This window comes from Aulonocara stuartgranti, assembly GCF_965226115.1.
Source record: "Aulonocara stuartgranti genome assembly, chromosome: 4".
Taxonomy (NCBI): domain Eukaryota; kingdom Metazoa; phylum Chordata; class Actinopteri; order Cichliformes; family Cichlidae; genus Aulonocara; species Aulonocara stuartgranti.
In genome coordinates, this window is record NC_138942.1 from 36827369 (window position 1) to 36853567 (window position 26199).

The 26199-nt window shown below is 42.1% G+C and overlaps 2 protein-coding genes and 2 long non-coding RNA genes across 4 annotated transcripts in view; 2 read left to right on the top strand and 2 right to left on the bottom strand.

The window, feature by feature from the left end:
• LOC309704947 (protein NLRC3-like) overlaps window positions 1-26199 on the top strand; it is a 146302-nt gene that overhangs the window by 92447 nt on the left and 27656 nt on the right. The gene's annotated exons all lie outside the window — the stretch shown is intronic.
• On the bottom strand, window positions 1119-6929 carry LOC309704999 (uncharacterized protein). The gene is made up of 5 exons (XM_082530592.1): window positions 6864-6929; window positions 3775-3843; window positions 3620-3668; window positions 2528-2620; window positions 1119-2256 (listed from the first exon to the last, which is right to left on the bottom strand). Exons 2-5 carry the CDS (start codon window positions 3795-3797, stop codon window positions 1945-1947), a joined length of 477 nt encoding a protein of 158 aa, XP_082386718.1. The 5' UTR covers window positions 3798-3843; window positions 6864-6929; the 3' UTR covers window positions 1119-1944.
• LOC309705039 lies at window positions 10819-13991 on the bottom strand. The gene is made up of 3 exons (XR_014276449.1): window positions 13137-13991; window positions 10986-11172; window positions 10819-10882 (listed from the first exon to the last, which is right to left on the bottom strand). It is a non-coding gene; the product is annotated as an uncharacterized lncRNA (long non-coding RNA).
• On the top strand, window positions 14814-15583 carry LOC309705048. Its single transcript, XR_014276457.1, has 3 exons — window positions 14814-15010; window positions 15102-15162; window positions 15273-15583. It is a non-coding gene; the product is annotated as an uncharacterized lncRNA (long non-coding RNA).

Sequence of the window (26199 nt, forward strand, 5' to 3'; positions counted from 1 at the left end):
TGGAAAAATGCTACATTGCATTATTGCATCCTCTCACCACAGGAGGCGCTGTTGGCACCACTGATTGCTGATCAGCTGTTCTCTGATGATCTGATTGATACTGTGAATAACGGGACTCACTGAACTCTGTGACACAGTGAAGATTACAGAGTTTAACTTCAACATCTGACTGACGTCACACAGACAGAAGGATGAACCAGTGAGGCACAGAACACAGTTACTGGAGATACTGGATCAGCTCCATGTGAACCTCTGATGGAGAAGCTGCTGAGCCAGAGAAACATCAGGACATGACAGCAGCTGCACTTATCTAACAACATGTAGCAGAGCTGATCTATGTTAGAGGATCTATCACAGCAGCTGAAGCCAAAGTCCAACACTGGATACCAGCTGAGCCTGTGCTGAGTGTAGTGTTACAGGAAAAGGGCAGAAACACTGGTAGCTCCCAGTGATGCTGACTGGGGCACAGAGCTGAATGATGCAGCATCAGGACACTGTTTCAGTCTGACTGACAGAGAAACCTGTAGCTGTATCTACATGTGAGGCAGAGGCCACACAAGCAGCTTTCTATGTTTCACAGTGACTGAGATCTTCAGTGGGGGTGGACATGCTCCTGTACAGACCTCTGAGGAGAACCAAGGTGCAGTCAAAGAGTCCAGTCTGTCCTCACAGATGTGAACATGTGCTTTCATCAGGTCTGCTGTCAGCTAGCAGGCTCACATCAGAATCACTGTTCCTGAAAAACACAGTCTGTGTGACATCATCAGTCAGCTGATGGTCCCAGATCTGAATGGTTTCTGTCTCTACTGCACTCAAAAAAATAATTCATTGGATGAACTTAATTTCATCTTGCCACCTATATTCCATCTAAACAAATCATGTTATATCAATCCATCTTGATTGTGTTGTTTCAACACTAAATATGTTTGTAAGTGTAACATAATTTAAACATTAACATTCAGTTAATTTGATTTTTATTCAGTTAACATGTTTGTACCAAGTTAGTCTAATTAATTTAAATTCATGTTATATTGTTTAAACACTTTGGCACATCAAAAGTCAGTCTTGTTACATGAACTAGTAAAATATTTGTTTGTTACACTAATGTTAATCTTGTTGAATGAACAAATGTAATTTATGTCTGTAGTACTTACACCAATCATGTTTCAGTTAGTGTTTGTATTGCTTATGTAAACATTACTTTTAATTAAATTAATGAAACATACATAAATGATAACTTGCAAAACCATCTCTTTTATTTTGCTTGAACATTCTTAAAACAGTTGGCAGGATCCCAGTTCAGCCTAGCTTTCTCCCCTTTAACCATCTCATACTAAGACCACAGAACTTCCAGATCAAGACATGCTGACTGAAAGAAAAAATACAATAAAATAACCCTAATAATAAAAATGAAATAAGTCTGTTGAATAGTTTGCAGACAAAAAATATTATCCCCAAAGCAACTTTCGTAAAATGTAGTAAAATATGCATTGCAAACAACAATATGAATTTTAACACAATTTAAAGCTCAGACATAACATTCAACATTACTATAATATTACAACATTACTATGTTGCTTGCATACATTAGTCCTCCATTTAATCAGGCTGTATCCATTAATAGTGACTTTATGCTATTTAACGTGTGGAGAAAACATTCAATTTTGAGCATAACTGCTCCACTCAAACAATTTGTGAAAACCAGTGTGCATTTGCCTTTGTAACAATTGCCATCTGGCAAAAATCAGTGTTTACACTTAAACTGTATAAGACTTTAAGTTATGAACAAACAATCTTTGTATAATAGCCGCAGAGCAAACCACATAGTTTATATGAACATTTTATAACTTACAATTTTAAACTTTAAAACAGTAAACACATATTTGCATTGCAAAAACCTTGAAAAAAAAATATCTGGCTTGCCTGAGTCTGTTTCAAGCTCATTCACCCCATTAGCTTGTTTTTTAGAAACTGTGCCTTGGATGACAACCTCTGTCCATCCAGCTTCATGATAATCTTTTGCAAGACTTCAAAAGTGCATTTGAGCTCCGGTGGGTAGCTTAGGTTCAGACAGTATATCAGTCCAAATAACAGAGCACAAGCAATTGCAATGCTCCTCAAACCAGTGAGAACCTCCACGCCTTCAATCAGGACATCGATGTTCTCTGGGTCATCTCCAGGCTCCGCACCCTCCTGATGTATGACATACACTCCCATCACAGTTTGTTCCATGGCTTCAGTGTTGGCCTCAGTGTTCTGTGACGTAAAATACAATAATACATTTGTTTGAGTCTAGATATGAAAAAAATAAAGGAATTGAGCAATCAGCGTGAATATGCTGATATATTTACTAAATTCTATGTCTCTGGTTTCACACCTCAGAAATTTGACATGAAACAAAACAAGGACCAATTGCAATATCTTTTATTCACACGTGGTGTCACATTTTACCATTTCATATATTGAAATTACCCATAACTCCTGGAGCAAATTACATAACACAGAACAACTTGTGAATGTAACTGACCGTATATTCCTTCACAAGTTTCTCATGGTCTTCATTCAGGTAGACACACAAGGACTTCAGGATGCATGCTCGTCTTGTATGTATTGTGTCATCCTAAGAAAAAAGGGAATCCATAATGACAATATTTAGCTTTTAGGCAGCAGTTTGAAAAAGGAATGCTTAGTTTGGAAGAGTCCAAAAGGCCACATGGTAAATAGACTGGTTCTTATATAGCGTTTGTACTGAAATGACTTCCTTTGGTCTATCGATAAAAAATACTCAACAGGCTCTACAACCCTAAAATTTTGTATGTAGTATAGTTTTCTTTTATAAGGAGTGGCAAGAGGGCCACACTTTCCCAATATTTTAGCCACAGTGTTAGAAACACATACAGAATTTGCAAGCTCTTCAATAACAGCCTGACTAATATGGAGGTTAAGGCTCTTAAAAATTTCTCTAATTGTACGCTTTGTCAGAGGTACACTAGCTGAACTCAACAGAAAAACTAACTCCTCTAAGAACTCATCTAATCCTTTTGCTGGAACATGAAATATGTGTTCCAATTTCAACAATATTACTGCTAATTTCCGTTCAATTAGTTCGGGCTGATTTTCAACATCACTATTATCACATTCGGTCACTGACTCACTTTCAAATTCACCATAGGATACATCTTCAGAACAGCTAGCCCTTACGTTATCAGAGGACTCTATCACTTGAACTGGGTCCACACGTGTAACTACCCTGTCTTTAAAATCTTTAAGTGTGTGTGGATGATGCTTCCTCTTGTGTGTATAAAATGTATTGTAAATATTTGTCTTGAAAGGGCAACCAAGAAACACACAACTAACTGTCTCGTTACTTCGCAGATGTGTTCCAATATGGACAAAAAAATCTCTCTCAGAGAAGACGTCACTGCAGTCACATAACTCACATTTAAAAGTTACTGAACTTGAAGCTGTCTGTGTAAACTGAGATGAATGAGCTTTATAGACATGAGTGTTCAGTCCACTCCAAGTCTTAAATGTACACGGACAATTAACATATATGCACAGATAATGTTGACCTATTCCGTAATGATGATGTAGTTTATAATGTTGAAGTAATTTGTACCTGCTGCTCTCTCTGGTAACACAATGCTTGCACTGCCACATACACGTCACTGATAAAAAATGAAATATGCATTAGAAAACGTCAAGGAGATTAAACTTCTGCATCATCCAAAAAAAATAAATAACATAATAATAATAAGGCAAACATGAACTTACCATGTATTGTTGAGGAGGTGCATAAGAATCTCAGAGCATGGGAATGTGGCTTTATTTTGTGATGTATTTCTGGGGAGAGAAATTAATTAAAACAAAGTTATTACTCTGACAAATTTGTGTTAATATCTACATACTGTGAAATGTGAAGACTGTTACGGTGCGTACACACCGAACGCGATAGACGCGACCAGAGCTTCAGGTTTACATGTAAAGTCAATGGAGGAGCACGATGAAGCGTGACTGGAGGTCCAGCTAAACTTCGGAAGCAGATTTGCATTGAGAAAACGCTTTTCTGCCTACTTCACACGACTGACGCCTTTGAAGCGCGAAGTAAAATACGCGCTGCAGTTTGTGTGGTGCATTTTGTGCATTCGCGCTTATCACGTCTACCGCTCCAGCTGGTAAAATCTGCGGGACAGCAGCTCCTCAAACTCGGCAAGGGACAGAAGGTGGTACAGCTGAAAGCGGCCGTCATCCAGACGGAGCTTCTGGAGCAAGTGGTGAAACTCACCAAACTGCTCATGCTTGTGGAAGACCTGATGGACCCAGGTACGGTGAGGACGTCCTTTAGGCACTGCTCTGCTCTCCACAGCAAATAGAGAAGGGAGACTCTTTCTTCAAACGCTAGATTGACAGCTGCCATTTTAATAACATACCGTCTGGCACTACTTCCTCCCAGATCTCTTCTTCATACGCGTGAAAATTGCATATAAAGCTCGACCAGTTCATGCTGGACGCGCTTCGAGGTGCAAATGTGCACGCGATCAGCTAGGGGCGTCTATCGCGTTCGGTGTGAACGCACCGTTAGTCAGCCTTAATGCAGAGCACCAGAGAAACTATAACCCGAACAATTATCCACCTAAATCATTCTGAATTCAAAAATTAAGTGAATATATTACAAAAAAAGAAAATGCACATGCAATTATTGTGACAGATTTTATCTTACTCCTTGTTATTAACTCCCCTAAACGCTGGTTTAGTTGAATTAAACCTTTCATCAATCCAGTTAATGCGGTTGCCCGCGACTAAACTCCACTGACAAAAACAGGAATTTTAGATAGAGCATCATAAAACACTCATAAAATCACCAAAACCATGTCGGTCAGTCTTACCACTACTACCAACAATCACCAACTCCGGTTAAGCAGAAAGTAACCTGTCATTCACGGAGCTATATGCGAAGACGTTACGGCTCTACGCGGCTTTCCCGCTCTTCAAAGTTAGCTAACTCCAGAGAAGAAAAACAGTCCTACCAACGCAGATAACCATGAAACACACCTCATTCAAAGTCGACAGAAACAAAAAAAAAAAACGAACTTACCAAAATAACCTCATCAGTTTTTGCTCTGTTGCAACAATTAGCGACTCCGGTTAAGTTTTTAAAAAAACATTAAATTCACCGACTTACATTTGAAAAATGTTTGGGTCTACAACCTCCCTGCTATATATAAAACTCCTCTAAATCTCCACACTACACAGGTAAAAAATTTTTAACTACCGTATTTTCACGACCATAAGGCGCACTGTACTAAAAGGCGCAGTCTCAGTTATGTGTGCCATTACTGTATTTAACACACACATAAGGCGCACTGGATCATAGGGCGCATACAAGTACCGTATGCGTATTTAAAAATAAAGCGGGAGCAAACCTGAGTTCGGTACCTTACTCACATTTCTATTACCGGTAATCGTCATCATCAACAACACACAAGCATACAAGTGTGCATATTTAAAAATAAAGCAGGAGCAAAACAAAGTTTGGTACTCACATTTTTATCATCAATCAAACCCATCGAAGTCCTCATCCTCTGTGTCTGAATTGAACAGCTGCGCTAAATCTCCATCAAACATGCCAGGTTCACTGTCTTCATCGTCAGAGTCACTTTCCGTGCCGTGCGGCTCCTCGGAAACGATGCCGGCTTTTGCGAAAGCTCGAACAACAGTGCCAGCAGACATGTTAGCCCAAGCATCTACAATCCATTGGCAAATTGTGGCGTAACTCGCCCGGCGCTGCCTTCCACTCTTAGTGAAACTGCGTGGAAAAAACCACCTGGTCTCCTTACATACACCTCCCTCAGCCACTCTTTCATCATTTCCTCATCCATCCAGCCCTTTTCATTTGCCTTAATGATGATTTCTGCTGGAAACTTCTCTTTAGGCAAAGTCTTTCGCTTAAAAATCACCATAGGCGGCAGTTTCTGTCCATTAGCATGGCAGCCAAGCACAACAGTGAAAGAAGACTTTTCATACCCCGTTGTGCGTATCGCTACCGTGCTGGTCCCCTTCTTCTCCACAGTGTGACTCACCGGGATGTCAAAAGTGAGCGGGACCTCGTCCATGTTTGTGATGTGGCTGGGCTGGATGTGTTTGTCGCCGATGTGTTTGCTGCAGTAGGAGCGGAAGATGGCCAGCTTTTCCTTATAATCCGCTGGAAGTTGCTGCGCTACCGTAGTCCTGGTCCGGATGGAAAAATGGCACCGTGTCATAAAAAGTGAAAGTGAAACTGCTTTTAGCCGAATGGTGACCGTCGAAACGCTTCTCCAGCTCGCTCTTTGCTCGATGATCCACCGCTCGAGTCTTTCCTCCAACTCGAGCCACCTCGCCTTATGTCCGCGGAAACTCAGCTGCGTTTTCTTGACCTGCCGGAGCTTGTTTTCTAGCTTCCTCCATTTGCGAACCATCGATTCGTTAATCTTAAATTCTCTCGCCGCTGCTCGATTTCCATGTTCCTCCGCGTAGCTGATGGCCTTCAGTTTAAACTGTGCTTCGTAAGCGTGTCTCTTTGCCATTTTCAGGGTTGTTAAAACAACGATGTCTTGCATAACGCACATACCTGTTCTTTTATACAGGTATGTGCGATTGTCCCGGTATATACGATCAACGCCCACACTTCACCCTTTAACGTTCTCATGGTGTTCTCTACTACGTTCTCCTTACAACACACAGGGCGCACCGCGCTATAGGGCGCGCCGCACTTTTTGAAGAAAATCTAAGGCTTTTAAGTGCGCCTTATGGTCGTGAAAATATGGTAATAGTATTTATCTCTCACTCCACTAACCTAAATAAATATATCAAGAAATATTACTTACCTCACTATCAGGTATGCCAAAGAAGTAACTCCACGTGCGCTCGTTAACTTCTCAACGGACCTTTCCGCATCCAGTGGGCGTGGAGCATGCGCAATACATGACGCTATCAGAGCTGTTGGTTTGATGGACCTCATTCTCATTGGATTGCCATGAACGAATTTAACTCATCAAAGTTTTCTTTGATTTATATTCAACAAAAAAGAATGAATCATTTAATGAGCATAAAAATGATTTCTTCATGTGATGTAAACATATTACTACTTTGTTAATCAAACACATGCCCTAGTTGATTTTTTTGAGTGTGAGGAAGTCAGAGAATATCACTGAGGTGTGGATCAGGTCTGAGTGAGCTGTGGAGGGACAGCTTTAAACAGTCCACAGGTCTCACGTCCTGCTCAGTCTGGTAGCAGATACCTCGTATTGTTCCAGATGTGCTGACATCAGCAGCAGCACAGCTGTGTGATACCATGAATCTCAGTTATTGATCCAACACACAGTAAATACAAAGATCAGGATTTCTGAGAGTAATCATTATGAGTCTGAACACATGATCACTGAATGTTAGTCTCCACAATAATAAGCTAACACAAGCAAACACAGCTTTCAGCTCTTATTTTGAAACTGGCTTATTTAGAGAGCTGTGATGTGAGCGTGCCTGGCTCTGAGGCACTTGGGTCAGCCTCTGTTGTTTAGAAGTGTTACAGACTGTGAATGACACAGACCTGTCAGTTTCCATGTTTGTCTGTAACACAGCTCAGGGGCTCCATGCTGAACGCATCCATCCAGTGTTATTGATCCAGGACTGATACCAGCATTGGGATCAATACAACACACAATCACATGTGTCCACGTGATGTGTTTGACCAGCTTTATTCATTAATGATCAATCAGCTTATTTACTGCATCTGAGTCCAGCTTCATTTAAATGATCCAACCATGAAAATGACATCAGTCCTACAGAAGCACTTCATGCTAACAGGAAGTCATTGATTAAGGTGGAATAACACAGAGACACAACCACTCACAGCTAACCTGACCCCACTAACTGCATGTGTTTGGACTGTGGGAGGAAGCCGGAGTACCGGAGAGGACGCACACAAACACGGGAGAACATGAAGCACTGAAACAAAGATGGTGGATTTGACCTCAGGACCAGGCGGGGTTACGGGGGTCATGACCCCCCAATAATAGATCCAGCTACACTGAAACTGTCAATTTCATTTACTTTTCCTGTTTTAAAGCTATCAGGCTGCTTTGTGGCTCACTCAATACTAAACTAAGATACTTTCAGTGTGAATCATTTGCAGGAACACAGGCAGGATTTAAAGTGCAGAACTTTACAGTCTCTGTCTCAAAGTTGGTCTGAACATGCTAACAGCTCTTTGTTTTTTTCAGTTTTCACTGGTTTGATGTAATGAAAGAAATTTTAAAGAAGCAGACGATTGTTGTTATTTTAGTTCTATAGTTTCATAAATCGTGGTGTGGATCTAAGTCAACATTCAGAATAAATAAGATAATACAGCACTTTGATGGTTGCCTTTGTATTTTCCCAGCAGTGCTCAGGTTGGTTCTCGGCTACATTTACATACAGATGTTAATGTGTTCAGCAGCTGGACTCATCTGAGGAAGGAACATTGGAAAGGTGCTCAGTGCACAACTGCATCACTGATTTTATGTAAGACCCTGTGTTTTATTGTATTTATATATTTGTAACATTTGACTCAAACACTTTTGGGAAGGATGAAAATGTTTTCAGGAGGAAGTTTTTCCTTCTGTCCGACTGCAGTACACACAACACTGCGTCTCCCTCCCTTATCACACTTCCTCAGGCTGCTGATGAGCGCCCCCTGGTGTCAGTGTTGATGACGTCATGCACAGTGAAACATAAACGGTGTCTGTTAATAAAAAATCATGTGTCCATTTTCATGTTTGCATCATGTTTCTGTAAAATCATCAGCTGTTTCTGAACCTTCTTCATTGTTTGACTCATTCCAACAGCTGTGAGCTGTGATGGAGTCAGAGCAGCTTCATCACTGATGTTCAGGTGAAGCTGAACTTAATAAACTGTAGAAATGATCAGGATTCAGGCTGGATGTGTAAAACACTTCTGTGTGAGGTCGCAGTGCTTCATATGTGTGTGTGGGCTGAAGCACACACGTGTGAGTCCTCAGAGGTTTCACACACATCACTGCACACACTTATAATCCTAGTTTAAGCTTGTGGGTCATATCGGACACATCAGCAGCTCTTTGGAGACAAAGATTTGAGATTTAAGATGAGTCATAGTCTTTCTATCCATGGTAGCTTCCACTGCTGAGGCTCGGGAAACATGAAGAGGATAATTAAGAGCAAGCATCAGCTCTGTCTCATCTAACTACACAGTATTATGATCATGCACTTATGTCTCAAACTAAGACACAATGAGACAAAATGAGTTCTGTGAGTCTTTAGATTATCAGTAAATTCTGGTGACAGTTTGACGCTCAGTGGAGCCATTTTTGGTTTGTGATGAGTGTTTTGTGAGCTTCTGTTTTGTGAATCGTTCTTTGTAATTTAGAAGATGGTGCAGAAATGTGCGCGCCCTTATCTGAGAGGACACGGAGAGAGTGTCGCAGACTCGAGGTGAGGAGATAAACCTCGGAGCAGGATGGCCTGCACGTTACCCATGTGCATCTTTTCAGTGACATCAAGTGAACCCATAATAAGCATTTCTATGTCTTAGACATCATGTCCATTTCTAATGAGAGATTATTTTTAAATGAGGGAAACCTGGTCTAACAACACGCTTCCAACAGAGCTAAAGGTTCACCACAGTGAGACGGTGGGACTCTGATAAGAACTGAAACACTGTGTATGAACAGCTGAGACAAAACTATATATAAACACTCATTTATTCCAGTTTAGTTTGCAATGATTTTAAAGTAATGTGGAACGATTCATGTTCGTGAGCTGTTACAAACACAACTATTGATTTGTCTATATATGGTCGGACTACAAGGCTCGTGTTGAGGCTCTTGGAATAATGTGTGAATTACAGCAAGAAATGATGGTTTCCCATTTTACCAAAGTGGAATAAAATCACCACAGCAAAGAAATCATGTTATTGTCTGCAGCTAAAATATATGGTGAACATGGTTTTATAATAATGTGCAAACACAACCTCACTCTGCTCTATACGAGGAGCCAACCACAGCTGTCCGGGTCTTCATCCACCACCTCCACCATCTTTGCTCATCATCATTCACTTAATTGCTGATTGGTTTAAATCAAACTCCATTACAGGTTCAACTCCATCATATAACAGCATGTTGACTTTGGATCTGGTGTGCAGTGCCACCTTAAAAGATGAGGAAACTAAGAGATTACAAAAAAAGAAGTGGAGGAGTTAAAGAGCTGCAGCAGATTAACAGTTTCTGACAGTCATGTGTTAGAAATAGGACGATTAGATGAGCTGAGGGATCCATCTACTGCTCAGTGAAGCCTCATCAGAAACAGTCTCAGTGGAAGGATGGCTCTATTGTTAAGGAAGGACACAGGCAGAAAGACTGGCGTCTGTCACACAGGAACTGGACTGAAAATCAGCTGCACATATTCATCAGTACATGCAAACATATTATAGGTGTGGAATTCAGGACAGTACCATCAGAAGTTGATCCACTGTGCAAATGTCTGATTGGCAGTGGCTTCATTTTTCACTATGAACAAACTGCTAATGCAGCATCACAGGACGTCAGCCATGGATTGGCCTCCCCAGACCTCAACATTACTGAAACATCTTAACAGAGGATGGAAACAAAGGGAACCAACATCCAAGAAAAGACCAAGACTCCAGGCTGTGCTGAATTATAAAGGTGGACTGACCTCCAGGGTCCTTAGTATCATATAAGCTCAGTTTGTGTCTTATATACTTTCCATTTATATAACAAAATATATAGAAAGGAGGGTGGTTTAAGATGTGTGTAGAGTTTTATTCATTATCTTTAGACAAACAAAGAAAGCACCATCCATTCGTCTCCAGTCTGTATGAAAAACAGGGGAAAGGTCAAATGAAAACTTTGAAATTCCTTTCACAATAAATCCATAAATAAACAAAATAAAACATAGAAAAGTGTTTAAACCCACTTTTCCATAAAGCTGTCAATAGGAAATGTTCCAGTAAACATGTCTGTGTTTCTGCTGTTTTCCTTTCATGCGTCCACAGCTGACAGGTAACCCTATTGGAGTCGCCATAGTGACGGGTGGCGTCTCAGCTTCAGCGTGTTGATGGGCACAGCCATGGTTACCACAGCTGGAGTTGGTGTACGGCGAGCTGTGAGAGGACAGAGATGGAGAACGCACATTTAACTCTTTAACAGGAGATACGTTACGACTAACAGACGACTGCTGTCTACATGATGTCTTTGCAGCCCTTATGCTACATGTTACACAACTTTTCTTCATGCCAACAAGACTGAGGTGCCACATAGTCGACACATACAGCTGATTATGATGCATGTTTTACTATTGCTATGTTCACATCATCTGCTTGGCTTTATTACTGAAAGCCTGGAGATCCTCTGACGTGTGCATGGCTGATGTGAAGTATGATTAGTCCTACATGACATCAACAGCAGAGGCAATGAAAGCTTTGTTGTTAACAGGTTGTAGGTAAAGTCAAATGTCTACTTCTACACTTGTGTTGGGTAAAGTTCTTCTCACTGCAGCAGATTTATATCTGTGCTTTCACAGGGCGTGATGTGGAGCTCAGCGCTGAGGTGCAGGTCTCCTTGGAGACGGCATCCTGGCTGAAATATTATCATGCTTCCAAAACATTTCAGCTTTTATTTTGAAAGAAACAAGACTTGAAAACGAATCCCCTTCTTCCTCTTTGTCTTTGTTCTTCAGAGGAATGTCACCTGGACAAACTCAGGGCTGTTCTAGAGCCTTTCTTATTATTTGACTCCATAGAAATAAAACTGAATGGAATCAAACAAAAACTCCCAAACAGCTAAAACACTTTGCTTTATTCTCTTTTTTAACAAATACGTTGAAGTCCATCCATAACAACACAGCTGAGATCTCCTTTGTAATCAAGTGTTTACATCCTTTGTACAGATCTGCATACAAAACAATCATTTACGTCCCACAGAAGTCTAGTTACACGTAACTCTACAAGAACTGGTGAATGACAGAAACATGAGACACATGATCACAGGTGATAACAAAAAGAGAAAGAATTCATGTGTTAGTGATGTTTTTCAGCCCTGATGGCTCATGTTGGAGAAACAAGCTGAGGTACGTGGAAAGTTCACACACACAAGTGGGCGTGAGCGCACACACAGAGAGAAACACAACTGAAGCATCTGTTTGCTGTTTCTGCTTTCATCATCTCTGCTGCTGTGTCAGGCTGGGGTCTCTCAGTGACGTGGTTGAGGTGAAGTATGACGAGTATCCCTGATTCAGTCCATCGAGACAAAGGGCAAAGAAAGCTGTTGTTAACAAACTCTATGGTGATGTGGCATTTAGCTCTGACTCTACGCTCTGCTGAATCCTTTGAACCTGCTGATCAGTAAAGCTCTACGTGCTGCAGCAGATTGACCTCATCTGTGTTCACAGGTGTGGACCTCAGCGCTGAGGTGCAGGAGAGTTTCATTCAGTTCTCCCTGCAAACAGCATCCAGCCTGGAAATACTGTCATCTTTCCCAGAAACGGTGCTCTTATCTCAGAGAAGAAGTCTGATGTAAATAACTGCAATCAACAGTGATGTTCTGCACAGATCACTTTTCCATTTTGCTCTCTAGATGAGTCCCAGCTGCCTGACCTTGTGTCCAGGTGATCGTCTCACTGAGGAGCTTTTGTTCTGAAAATCTCACGTCCATCACCTGTTTCCTTTTTACTATCTCTGCTCTTTCTTTATTCACAATGCTCATAATATCACACAATTATATTCATCACCTGCATGTTTTTATCCAGCTGCTGTTAGAACCAAACAAATAAAAAGGATGAAAAGCCTGAAATCCTTTGATTTATTACATTTGAAACAAATATGAGAGCATCCCTAACAGCACAGCTGAGACCTTTGTTTTAATCAAGCCTTTGTATCGACACACTTGTAAAGATTCATATACAAAACATAATAGAATAAATCAATATAAAATACACATAATCACAAAAATGCAGCCATGTTGTGAGTTTGCATCTAAAACATGCATGTTTCCCTTTGTACAGGCAGATTTACAGCAGACAAAGCAACACGCTGATCGACTTTGACCGCTGCAAAAACAAAATACCCACCAAGTCTGAAGTCGATCAGAGGAACTGTTGACAGACTGACAGACAAACAGATGCTTGATTCATTAGTGCGATTAAATGTTCTTCTTTAGCAGCATCACTTCATGTGTTTGTGTTCCAGGAATAAAGGTCTGTTTAAACTGGACGTCTCCTCAGCATCACTCGTGCTGTCGTGGTTTCAAAGCTGTGCAGAAAGAATCTGAGGGATGATACAGAGGTGACCAAAGTTACAAACATCCAGCTGTGCTGCAAATGTTTGCAGAGCTCCAAACTCTTTGGCTTTCTGCAGAGCAAGTATGGAAGAAGCACCTGAGCTAACTTCAGTTTAGACGATATGAGGAAAAATGCTGCTTCCCAAAGTTTCCTACAAGTATCCAGTTTATATTTAGAGAAGCGAAGGCTCTTTATCCTGACAACTACTCCCTGGTGGATCCCTGTCCTGTGACAGCAGCAAAGACTGTGTATCAGTATCATCAAAGCCACTTCAATAACCAGTGTTTAAAGCTCTCTAGCAGATGGACTTCAGTGGCAGCAGCCTCTGTCTGCTGTGTACAGAAGGTTCTCTGATGAAGCACACAGCAGATGCTGCACTACAACAGCAGCAGCAGCTCAGCTTCAGTTTGCTTCGACGCCCTTTTTGACCTGTGAAACAGCAGAAAATGAAACATTTCAACACCCGTTTGTTAGCGTGAGCTATTCTGCTGTTTTTCATCATTTCACAGGTGAAATAAAATCACATTTACTTCCTGTAGGAGTGATCGTGTCCAGCCTGACTGAGACCATGTGCTCCATCCTGCACAGGTAATAAACCTCTGACATGAAGGGCTGTCAAGTAGTTTTAGACAAATGGGGGTAAAAGAGACGTTAAAAGCTTAAAGAGAAACTACATTTTCTAAGAACTGTCTGACGTTCACCTCTCACACAGTGGATACGATTCTGCCGCTGCAGGAATAATCTTTGTGCTTATGAAACTGTCCATGTGTTTGCAGAGAATGTCACATGTTCAAAGCCATCCCAGCACCTGGGGTTTGTATAAGTGCAGCTGCTGGTGGGGAGATAGTCTCACTCTTCTATATAAAGAGTCAGCAGGCAGCAGATCTTCATCTGTGATCTCCTCCATCATCACGTCTTCACTCTTCAGCAGCTATGGCTTCACTTCGTGCCCTTCTGGGAGTGGTGCTGTGCTCCTCATGGTTTCTGCTTCTGCCTCAGGCCGACTTTGATTTACAGAGTCATCCATAATATTTTTTATTTTACTGCCCATCTATTTTCATACAAATGTCTCCGTCTTATGGAAAAGGGGTGGAGCTTATCCAACGAGGACAGGCAGGGCCCCCCCAGACAGTTTAGCAGTCTATACAGGAGGCTGACCTTTGCAACATGTACTTCTATAATGACTTCACCATTTAGGTTATTTGGTTATGTTTCACCCTGGATTTTGTGTGATAATATTTATTTTGTCCACTGATTTAAAAACAACAAACTATATGAATATAAAACAGAGTGAACAACAAAACATCAGCTTTGGAAACTTTGATGTAAAATTCTGCAGTTGTTTTCTCAGATATAGCATAAATCAAACTAACATACATCAGTGTGTTATTAATGTGCACACACACACACACACACACACACACACACACACACACACACACACACACACACACACACACACACACACGTGTTACAATAAACAGCTCTTATGCTTCTGTATGATTCTCAGTGCTTTCCATTTGCGTGTCCACAGGTTGCTGTAAGTGGTGCTTGACTGCAGTTTGCTCTCATTTCAAGTGGTTTGCTGTCACAAAGCCAACAGGAAGTCCGGCCATGGTTGAGCCAACTGAAGATGGGTTGAAGGTGGCGTCCTCGTTTCCTCTGTGAGCGCGAGAGGACAGACAAAGCAAACACCGTTTGGACAGCATTAAAATATTTACACTGATGATTAATGTTGTGTCTTTGCACCTGTAGCGATACATGTTGGAAAATGGAGACTTTAGCCACCAAGACTGACGTGCCTGGAAACTTCCCTGTGAGTACGCCCACAAAGACAGGAAACAGTTTAACCACCGCGGTTAATCCTCCATCATCATCATCCAGTATTTTTCACATCTTTTCTTCTGCTGTTTCCCTTGTTGTCAGTCACGGGGTTTGTGACTGAAATGCGTGTGGTCGACGGGAAGCCTGACGAGTACGGCCTGAATCATTCCATCAACACCGGACGGAGTGAAACCTTTGTTGAAAACAGATTATATGGTAACGTTGCATTTAGCTTCAGTAAACTGTGAAGTTACAGCAGCAGATTTACATCACGTGGCTTCACAGGAAGTAGTCTGGACCTCAGCGCTGAGGTTCAAGCAGCTCTGCTTGCAGACGGCATCCTTCCTGAAAATGTTCTTCATCTTCCTCAAACCAGAACTTTTACATTGGTGCTGAAGTTCTATATAAAAACAGCCTGAAATACAAAGTGATGTTGTGCACTGATTACCTCACACTTTCCATGTTTCCTTCTACAGAGGAGTGTCCGCCTGAGTGTTTTGTCTGATCTGTTGTTGATCGTCTCATTGACACTGCATGCAGATCTGACACCAGGGCTGGACTGGGACAAAAAATGGTCCCGGGCATTTTGACTGGAGACCGGCCCCCCAGGTATTAAAGGAAAAACCATGAAGCCTTTGAATGAAAACAAACGCTGTTGTCACAGTGATGGACGCTGTCTTGTTGGTATACATGCATCAGTCTAATAAACTTAAACCTGCACCATCCTCCCTGTCCTGGTATTCTAAACAGGAAGTAGACTGTTGGTCGAGTTAACCTCCTGAACATCTACAACACACGGTGGAAACCTGACATTAAGACAGAGACTAGAGGTGAGACATGATCATTGCTGATTACTGATGACAGATTTAGATATGTTTTCATAAACCTTTCATTTGCCACATCAATAAACAGCACGGCAGGGCAAAATATGTTTTCTAACATGGCAACCTTTAAAAAGTGAAAGGAGACAGAAAGACAGCTGAGAAAGAATCAAACGGACTTTTTGATGCATTTTACACACAGTACTGGTGCAGAATCTAGAAAATGTGGGAAACACTGGCATCATATGCAGTACTTACTTCTGAAGAAATTATGATGGGACCCTAAAAAATGACTATGTACAATAATGGATTTCTATACATTTTACATCAGATGGAAACGTTTGTTGTAAGATTCAGATAATTATTTATTAAAAGTGAGACATTTTAAATGAGAACAAGAAAGAAAAGTATTTCTTTGTGCCCCCCTCTCCCTGTTAATGCCCTACCTGCCCCCCTGGCAACACTTTGCTAGACCCGCCCCTGCACAGTTACCAGCTGTCAGCTACACAAAAAGGATCCTGGTGTTATTTGTCTCTCAGAAACAGTTCATAACTTCAACTCATTTTGGTTTTGTCATGTTTTGTTCTTTACATTGTCTTTCTTCTATATAATTGTTAAACATTTAATAAATATGTCTACAAAAAGATTTTAAAAATCAGACATTTCACACAGACACCCAAATGATTTCTGACTGATGAAGGGGGCTGAAGGTGCCCTGCTCTTGCCCAGCTTCTGCTGCTCTCTCCCTGCTCACTGTCAGCAGCTGGCAGCCTCGGTCCTGCCTGAGACTCTTCATCTATCAGTGCCAAAGAATATGGGAAATAGCAACGCACAACATGCACATTACAAAACAAGCACATGAATCAGCATTACATTCATTAGTGAAGTGCTGACGTTCGTTCCTAAACTTTGGGCCTTAATTAACATCACTGTGAACTAATGTTTGCTTTGCTTCTTAACCAGTGAAGCAGCGAGGGGCTTTCTGAGGTTCCTGCTCGTAAATGCCCAAAATGAGTCGAGTATTTCTCTGCAACTACAAACTCTGTTTTCATCAGAGGTGTAAATATTACAGCACTGTGTCAGAGTCACTGAGGCTGGAACACAGAAAAAGGAAGTAGATGTATTTATTTTTAGGCTTTATTGCCTGGAACCACTTTAAAAATACGCTTTGGGTCACAATTAACTGCAGAAAACCAGGAATCCACATATGAACATTATCTGTGCAGAGATTTATGCTTCTGAAGGTAAACAGTGAAAACTTACAGCACTAAATGCACAGATAGCCAGGCGTTTCACATTTTGGGACCATCTGCCAGTTTTCATTTCTTAGGTATTGAAGAGCAGAAATGATTGAATTTTATTTACATGCTTAAAAATGTTTGCTTTTGAATATTATTTGAAGAATTACCCACACACTCAGGCACTTTGGGCCTGTTTCCCTTTGCACAACCGAGTGTTGGAAACGGGCCTTTTCTCTTTAAACTCTGAGGGGCTGTAACTTTGGCTTCTATTGGCAGATTTGCATGATTGACCCTCTTTTTAAAATAGTTTTAGCCAAGAGAATCAAGCTAACATCACTGTTTTTACGTCAGCTCACGTCACACGAGCTGTTTCAAGAAAAGTCCTCCTGTCACACAGCAATGCCTACATGAATCACACCACTCTGCTTAAATAATAATAATAATGTTTAGTGAAGCAGGTGAAGCAAAGGGCTGCTTTTAATAGGCTGGGAGACCCAGGTGTGCTGCTTTAGCTGCTGAGCCTCTCATGCTAGCCTCCATCTATAAGCTGGGATCACAGGAGCACTGCAGTCCTGACTAGATCAAGGATTGTTATTCATGCAGGTGACAAAAGTTTACATTCACAGAGTCATAGGATTGAGCCTGGTTTGAAAAGCAGCTGTTTAATGCAGCTGCTTAGAGTTCACACACAGTAGAAGAATCAGACTTGAGTCACATTTCAAACACTGGAAAAATACTCAGCAAGTAACAATGAAAACAGCACAGACTCAGTATATCCTGTTCAGTCCTGTGTTTGATATGAATGTGCTGTTCAGAGAGGATCTCGTGTCCTCTTTTACAAAGCCTTTGTTTCATGATGTTTGTGTATAAATGAATGTAGGTGTGTTTCTAAGTGTGAAGGAGCCCTGGGAGAAAAGACTGAAGCTTGTGCCAAAGAACAAACAGGAAAGAAAGATCAGCATTAATGAAGACGAGCACAGAAGGAGCCCAAGCACGTGTTGCTTTTTCAGATTTCTCTAAAAGTGTGTGTTCATTTGTTCCATCCTTCACAACAAACAACAGCTGACAGACACACATGCACTCTGTGTCACTTCACAGGGGCTGATGAAAGTGGACACAGTAAAGGGAGAGCTGGACCTGCTCTACACATCCTGCACTCTGTTAACAGACTTTATTCTGCAGCATCAACAGATAAAAATATATGAAGATATAGAAACGTTTAACATTGTGACTGTTCACATTAGTGAAGCTGTTACTTTGCTGCCAGGTGGGAAAAGAAGCCTAAAGCTGAGTCTGATTAAACATCTGCTGCACCAGAGAGTTTCATGGCCCTGCTTTATCCTGTGCTTGCTGACCACCTCGTCCTGAAACCTCTTCATCATCCTCACAGTTGTGTGAAGAAAGAGGGAAGCAGGTGGAAACCATCTGTGCTGCTGTGTTCACTTGTGTGTGTGCGTCTATGGTCATATCTAATGTGTACCTACAGACAAACACAAACACAAACACCTGGCGTTGCACAAGAGTCTCTATGGAGCAACCTGCAGATGTCAGAGATGTGATTAGAGGGTAAAGTGGACTAGTGAGAGCATCTATGTTGTTGTTGTCTGCTGGGGGACAGCATCAGCTCCAGAGATGCATCAGGATCAGCAAACTAATCTGCAAGGCTGCAAGTGTCACTGAAGGAGTTTGAGTCAGTGAGGGACTCAAACTCACACAGCTGGTCAAGAAGGCTCAGCAGCTGCTGTATTTCCTGAGGAGGCTGAGGAAATTTGGTATGTTGGCCAAGATCCTCAGCAGGTTCTACAGCTGCACTGTGGAGAGCAGCCTGACAGCTGCATCACTGCATGGTACGGCAGCACTACTGCAAACCGCAAACGCCTGCAGAGAGTGATAACAACTGTGGAGAAGATCATCAGGACCCCGCTGCCCTCTCTGCAGAGCAGCTACCATCACAGAGTCCAGAGGAGAGACACACCTCTGCCCTCGAGACGAAGGTTCAGAAGTGTGAAATGTAGAACATCCAGACTCAACAACTCCATCTTCCCCACTGCTATCAGACTCCTGAACAGCTGACCGACCTCAAACTGCAGTTTGCACATCAGGTCACTTTGCACACTAAGTTCATTTTGCACATTAAACTCCATGTACATCCATGTACATCGACATCTGCAGACCACACGTGTCTTCAGTTACTTATTTGTACTTATTTGCAGTTATTTATCTTTTTATTTTATTTTTTTAAGTTATTTCTTATCCTTATTTTATCTTTTTATTTATTCTTATCTTGTTCTTTTAACCATTATCTAACTTGGCATTGTGCACGGTGTGTTTAGATTCAGTTTAAATTCAGGGACACGGAGCCCCTGTTGATCCTCTACCTAATCACACGAGCCACGGTGTGAGAACGGGTGTGGGTCTCAATCAGCCAAGGTTTTGGGTGAACCCATTGTGAGATCTAGCCCCACCCCATCATGTGATTTCCTGTGATCAAATGTCCCAGGATGTAAGTGGGCGTTAAGACGTCCATGTCCCTCTTCAAGCAACTTAAAGAAGTCCAGACGCTTTTCTTTCCAAGCTCCTTCAACAACATCATTCATAGAACAACTTCCAGCTTCTTTTGCTCGGCTACAGTTTGGATGGATTTGCAGATGCAACAAGACTAAAATGGTTAGGGTCAGGAGGTCAAAGGTCAGAGCTCCTGTGGGTCTGAGGGCGGCCTCACGCTGGAGAAGGATGAAGGAGTCTGACCTGAGCCAGTGTTTGACATGAACACATCAGCACTGCTGTCAGTGAGCCTAACGACAGCCGTTAGCATCATTTCAGTGTTTCAGTCATAAAAACACTTCCTGTCACTGTGGTGGTTACAGTGACATCATGCAGTTTGTGCTTTGACCTCCAGAGGGCGACAAATCAGCACAGACAGAGAGCTCCATTCAAACTTTGCTGCCATCAGGAATAATTCTTCAAATATAATCATCAGTGTTTGAGCAGTTATGATATCAGGGACAATCTAGACATGTGTGACAATACTGAACATGTCACATGACACACCTCAAACATCATGTGATCCACTCTCAGTCTGCACTTTCATTCATGACTTCAACAGGTTGAAATGAGCTTTGAAGAAACATTCAGTGAAATAAATCTTTCATGGATTCATGTGAGCAGCAGATGAACTTTGTACCAACAACATCTTCAATAACAGAGTCTGAATGAAGCTCAGGTGTTGATGCTGCTCACTGATTGGACGCTTGCTTTCAGCTCTGCTCTCAGTCTTTACTGCACAGGTGAAGGTAGAAAGTGTGACTGGATCTATAGACTGGAAACAGAGAAACATGCTGAACATTTGAAGCTTTGCAGCAGAAATGTTCATGTTACAAATACAGCAGAGCTGATCTGGGATCAGTGTGTTCACACCTGCAGCTACAACAAGGTTTCATCAGAGCTGCTTTTCCACCATCCCTGGACTCGCACCAGTTTGCATACAGGGAGAACCGGTCAACCGAGGATGCGATCGCCACAGTGCTGCACACATTACTGAAGCACTTGGAACACAGGAACACCTATGCACGGCTCCTCTTTGTAGACTACAGCTCGGCTTTTAATACCATCCGGCCATACAAACTCCGTCCCAAACTCCACCAACTGGGACTTAACTCCTCTCTGTGCAACTGGATTGTGGACTTCCTCACTAACCGTAGACAGAGTGTCAGAGTGGGTAAGAACACCTCTTCCACCCTTGTGGTCAACACCGGTGCCCCTCAGGGGTGTGTTCTGAGCCCTCTGCTATACACTCTCTTCACCCATGACTGTATTTCCTCCTGCGCGTCCAATCTCATTGTTAAGTTTGCAGATGACACTACAGTGCTCGGACTTATATCCAACAATGATGAGACAAACTATAGGACAGAGGTGCAACAACTAGAGTCATGGTGCCACGACAATAACTTGGTCTTAAACACCAAAAAGACCAAGGAGATCATTGTAGATTTCCGGAAGAGGGGCCATAACAACCATCTGCCTCTCTTCATTGGCAGTGAGGCGGTGGAGAGGGTGAGCAGTTTTAAATTCTTGGGGGTAACTGTGACCGAGGACCTGTCCTGGGGCAACCATATCACCTCAGTTGTACGGAAGGCCCAACAGCGCCTCTACTACCTGAGGAGACTGCGGAGCGCACACATTCCCAGATCTCTGATGTTGAACTTCTACAACTGTGCCATCAGCAGCGTTCTGACGTATGGATTTCTAGTGTGGTTCCCCAGCTGCACCAAGGCCGATCAGCAAGCACTCCAGCGGGTGGTGAAAGAAGCTGGCAGAATTATTGGAACAAGTCTGCCAGAGATCAGTAATATCTTCCCCACTCGCTGTCTGAGGAGGGTGCACAGTATCCTGCGGGACCAACATCACCCTGCGCGCCACCTTTTCCATCTGCTGCCCTCAGGGAGAAGGTACAGGTCTATACAGGCCAGAACATCCAGACTGGCCAACAGCCTGTATCCACAGGCTGTGAGGCTCCTGAACTCTCTGCCCCCCTCTCACGGACAATAACCATATCCAACTTCTTAATAGCAATGAACTGGTCTGCATTGGTGCATCATATCTTTATTCTCTTCCCCCTCCTGCCCCCCCCCCCTCTTTCTTAAATAGATAACTATCATATCTGATATCATATCTCACAGTACAATAATATTGAATGGGTTGCATTGTTGTATTTTGTCATGTTTCTCAGGTCTTTGTCTGAATTTCTACGAACATTATTGCTAAGGATTGTCTTATTGCATTGGAGTCACACTGGGTTAAATATGTACACTTGGGTTTTAAGGGGTATTTATTATTTTCTTCTTTTTTTTGGGTTGTATGGAAGCCCCAAACGCAATTTCATTGTTCTTGACAATGACAATAAATAAATAAATACTAAATACTAAATGTCTCCACACGTCAGCATGTGAACTTTACTCTGACTTAGTCTGAGCAGTCAGACGGCATATTTTTAAAGTTAACACATCAGCACACACAGAGCTGAGCCCCTCCCACCTGTGCTGAGTTTCAGGTGGAGTCCCGCCTCCTTCCAGGAAGCAGCTCACCTGTGTGTCCGTGTTTAGTGTCCAGGTGTGGAGTGGAGCTTGTTGTTGGTGTGTGAAGAAACTGTAAGTTTGCTTTGTTTCCTCCTTTAACAGTTTGTCTTTAGGAACTTTACTGTTTGTTCAGCTCGTGTTTGATTTCTTCACACAACAAACTGTGTGTGTTTGTATTTCCGGTCTCTCCATTAAAGTCAGTGTGTAATGTTTCCTGGCTAACATCAGCTGTGTGCAGCTTAGTTCAGCACAAATCTGCCGCTCCATAGTTCACGGTAACGGACTCACAGCTGGACCAACGAGGCCGAGTGTGTCCGCCACTCTGAGCTACGTTCGTGTTTGTGTACTTGTAGTTTGTACTTTGAGTTCACTCAGAGCCCACAGAGGACGCAGCGTACGTGATGACGTCACAGCCCTTTACCTCCTTTACTGTCACTGTGATTAATATTTACACACGAGACACCTGCAGAGCTCTGACGCTAAGCTAGCACACAGCATGCTAACACTAAGCTAACGTTCAGCTAACGCTAAGCTAAAGCTAGGCTAGCCAAGAACCCAGAGTGAGGTTAAAGCTGAGTAAACACTGACCCCAGACCAGCACCGTGATAAAGTGAGCTGCTGCTGCTGAACTTGAACAGGTAACAAAGTGATGAGCAGTCAGGCTGCAGGTTTCTACCTGTTCATGTTTCTACAGTAGAATCACTTTGAAGTGTCTTTGTGCTGTTTCATCTTTGATTTGTGTTCATAAACACTCAGAGAAACATCACGTGACCTCATCAGGATCTGTGTTGGTGTGTGGGGCTGTACCTCAGCTTTATGTTGTTACATGCTCATTTGTTCATTTCACACAGTAACATCAAAGTAATGTTATGAGGAGTAATGAAGTAACGTACTCCATTACTTTTAATCAAAGTGTTCTGTGTAATATGTGTAATAATGACTGTTTTGAGTAATGACCAACACTGATCACAACAAAGAGGAAATGCCTCCAACATGCACAAACATTTGAGCCACAACATGCAGTTAATGTGCACAAATGTCTTTGATATGCTGCTCAGTGATGGTGGTGACTGTCAGAGCAGAGCTACTGAGAATCAATAAGTAATATCAATGATGGGATCAGAATCACTAAATTCTTCTCATCCCTGTCAGTATCATACATGTGCTGTATAATGTGATAAATGTAGAGGTGCTGGCTGTTCTCTCACTCTGCTGTTTAGCTGTAAAGGACGCCTCCCTGCCTTTGTCTCATTCATGACCTTTAATAGTCTCTTCTAACATGCAGAGATCTGTATGATCTGTTTCATAGAGTCTAACCAGCCTGTACAGGTAACAACAACAGTCACTGCATCACTGACACACAAACGTCATCTCTGTCAATAACAACATTCATACATGGAATAAAAACACATCAGTGGATCATTGCTGGAGCTGATGTTTGTGCTCCTGGTGCAAAGGCTCTCAGTTTCCTCCTTGAAATAACATCAGTGGTGGGTCAGCGACATGCTTTCTTTCCCTCTCAGGTTTAAATATCTGGGACTCTCCACCGTTTGGTTTTAGAGCTGAAGAAGCTTCTCGGATGAAACGTCTTCCAGAAACTTAAAGACGTCTCTTTTCTCTCCAAGCTCCTTAGATCACATGACCTGGATGACTGAACCTACAGACATATTGACCTGGTTTCATGGTCACATGACAGGTCAGAGGTCAGCGACTGTAACTCAGTTCCTCCTGTTAATGTGAACTCACTGAGTGTTTGTGGTTTACCTCTCAGACTGACTGAAGACGATGATGGAGGAAGAGGAGGACAGAGCAGAGTCTGCAGGGTCCAGCTGTCCGTCTGTGAGGAGTGACCGGTCCAAAGGTCAAAATCCAGACTTCAGTGGTGAACCTGGAGCAACGAGGTCAGAGAGCTGAACTCACTGAGTAACAGAAATAATTCTGCACTGACATTATAATCAGTGTTGACTCTGGTTGATTGTCTGACTGTGTTTGTGAGCTGAGAGGAAATGAAAATGAGTTTGTAACAAAAATCAGTTTTGTCCAGTTTTCCTGTAAAAAGCTGAACTCTAATCTAAGAGGATGTTACTGACAGGAAACAGCTGCATTATCTGCAGTCTGTGTGATCACAGCTGCTTCAATCATGTTTGTGTCTGCAGAGGTCAGAGGTCACAGTCTGCAGGGTCCAGCTGTCCGTCTGTGAGGAGTGACTGGTCCAAAGAGCTAAATCCACACTTCAGTGGTGAACCTGGAGCAACGAGGTCAGAGAGCTGTGATGACTCCTTTACATGTTTGTGTTTCCTGGATAAATATGACCTGAAACATCCTCAGATTGTTACAAAGATTCATTAAAAAGAAAACAATGAAAGAGAAAAGATCCAAATGTTCGACTTGGTCATTTGCTGTTTGAGGACAGTGATGCTCATATCTGTGGGGAAAGTGTGACCTGAGTGGGTTCATGTTTGTCTTTAAAGAACAGAGCTGCTCTGATTCTCTTTGTGTCTGATCTGTTAAACAGTCTGAGAGGTCACACAGAGACCCAGCAGCTAAAGCCTGGATCATACTGGCTGCTGTTACTCCATCAGGACAACACTGAACCACAGTGGTGTGGATGTAGTGGATAAATCCCACCATACTGATGCTCAGAGTTAACCACAGGGAACAAAACCAGATGTTACCTTCAGATTGTGACCTTTGGAGTGGACGATGCAGATTTCAATAGAGAATAAATGTTGTTGTTTTTCAGCTGTGAAGAAAGAATCTAATTTTCTGAACTTAAGAATTTATGATGCTGGAAACAACATGGAGACTATAACACAACATTTCCACTGTGTTCATAGAATGAATGTAAAACTGTCAGACATTCATTAAATATGCAAAATGTCTACAGAAGCATCAGAGGGTCAGACGTGAAGCACTCAGTGATTTTGATCAAATGACTCATCAGTTATTGATCTGTACTACACTGATCTACCACGTTAGTAAAGCTGGTGTTCTGGTGGTGGAGGGAGACTCGGATCATGTTCTGGTTTTGGAGCAGTGATCTGCTGATGGTTCAGTTTGATGAGCTTCTTCAAAATCATCCCTGACATCACCACTGAAAGGACGTCCATGAAAACAGACTGAAAATTACTGATATGTTCACAATCTGAGAGTTTAAAACTTGACAGACTTGATTCAGATGAAGTTATTTGAGCAGAAACTCCTGGATCTTTATCCTGTGTTGATCTAATCCTTCATGGTTCCTCCACAGAGTGGAGCAGCAGAGCTCAGAGGTTCCCAGTGGTCAGTCTGCCCAGCAGCATCAAACACAGCTGGACTCCATATTTATGGTCTGTACATGTACAACAACTACTTTATTATTAATAATAATGCATTTATTTATAGGTCCCTTTCAGAACACCAAGGACTCTGTGGACTAAATGACCAAAAGAAAACAAACTTTGAAATCAGACGGTGCAAATGTGATCACAGGGAAACGTTTTAAACATCGAGGCTTTAAACAGAAACCAAAGTGAAACAGTTTGTAGTCGAGATCAGTGGGAATGAAGCTGAATAACTGTTTCTTCAATAACTTTGATCTCTTAAAAAAGAAAAACTAGCTGAAAGTCTGGCTGCTCTTATGAAAAGTACAGAGAAATTATGGGTCGCTCAACACTTGTGCACAATATAAGAGTTTAAATAAATCTAAAGAATAACTCAAAGTCCTACAATCATACTGAGAAAATCATCTACAGCTAACTATCCAAGTGGATTTGTTTAAGACAGCTCCATCTGCTGGTGGCCCTCTGCAGGTGCATGAAAGGGGCGTGTTTATATTGAAAGTAGTAGAGAAAGTAAACCCCACGGGAAGGAGGAGGACTCTCAGCGGCTTCCAGCTCATATTCAGACATTT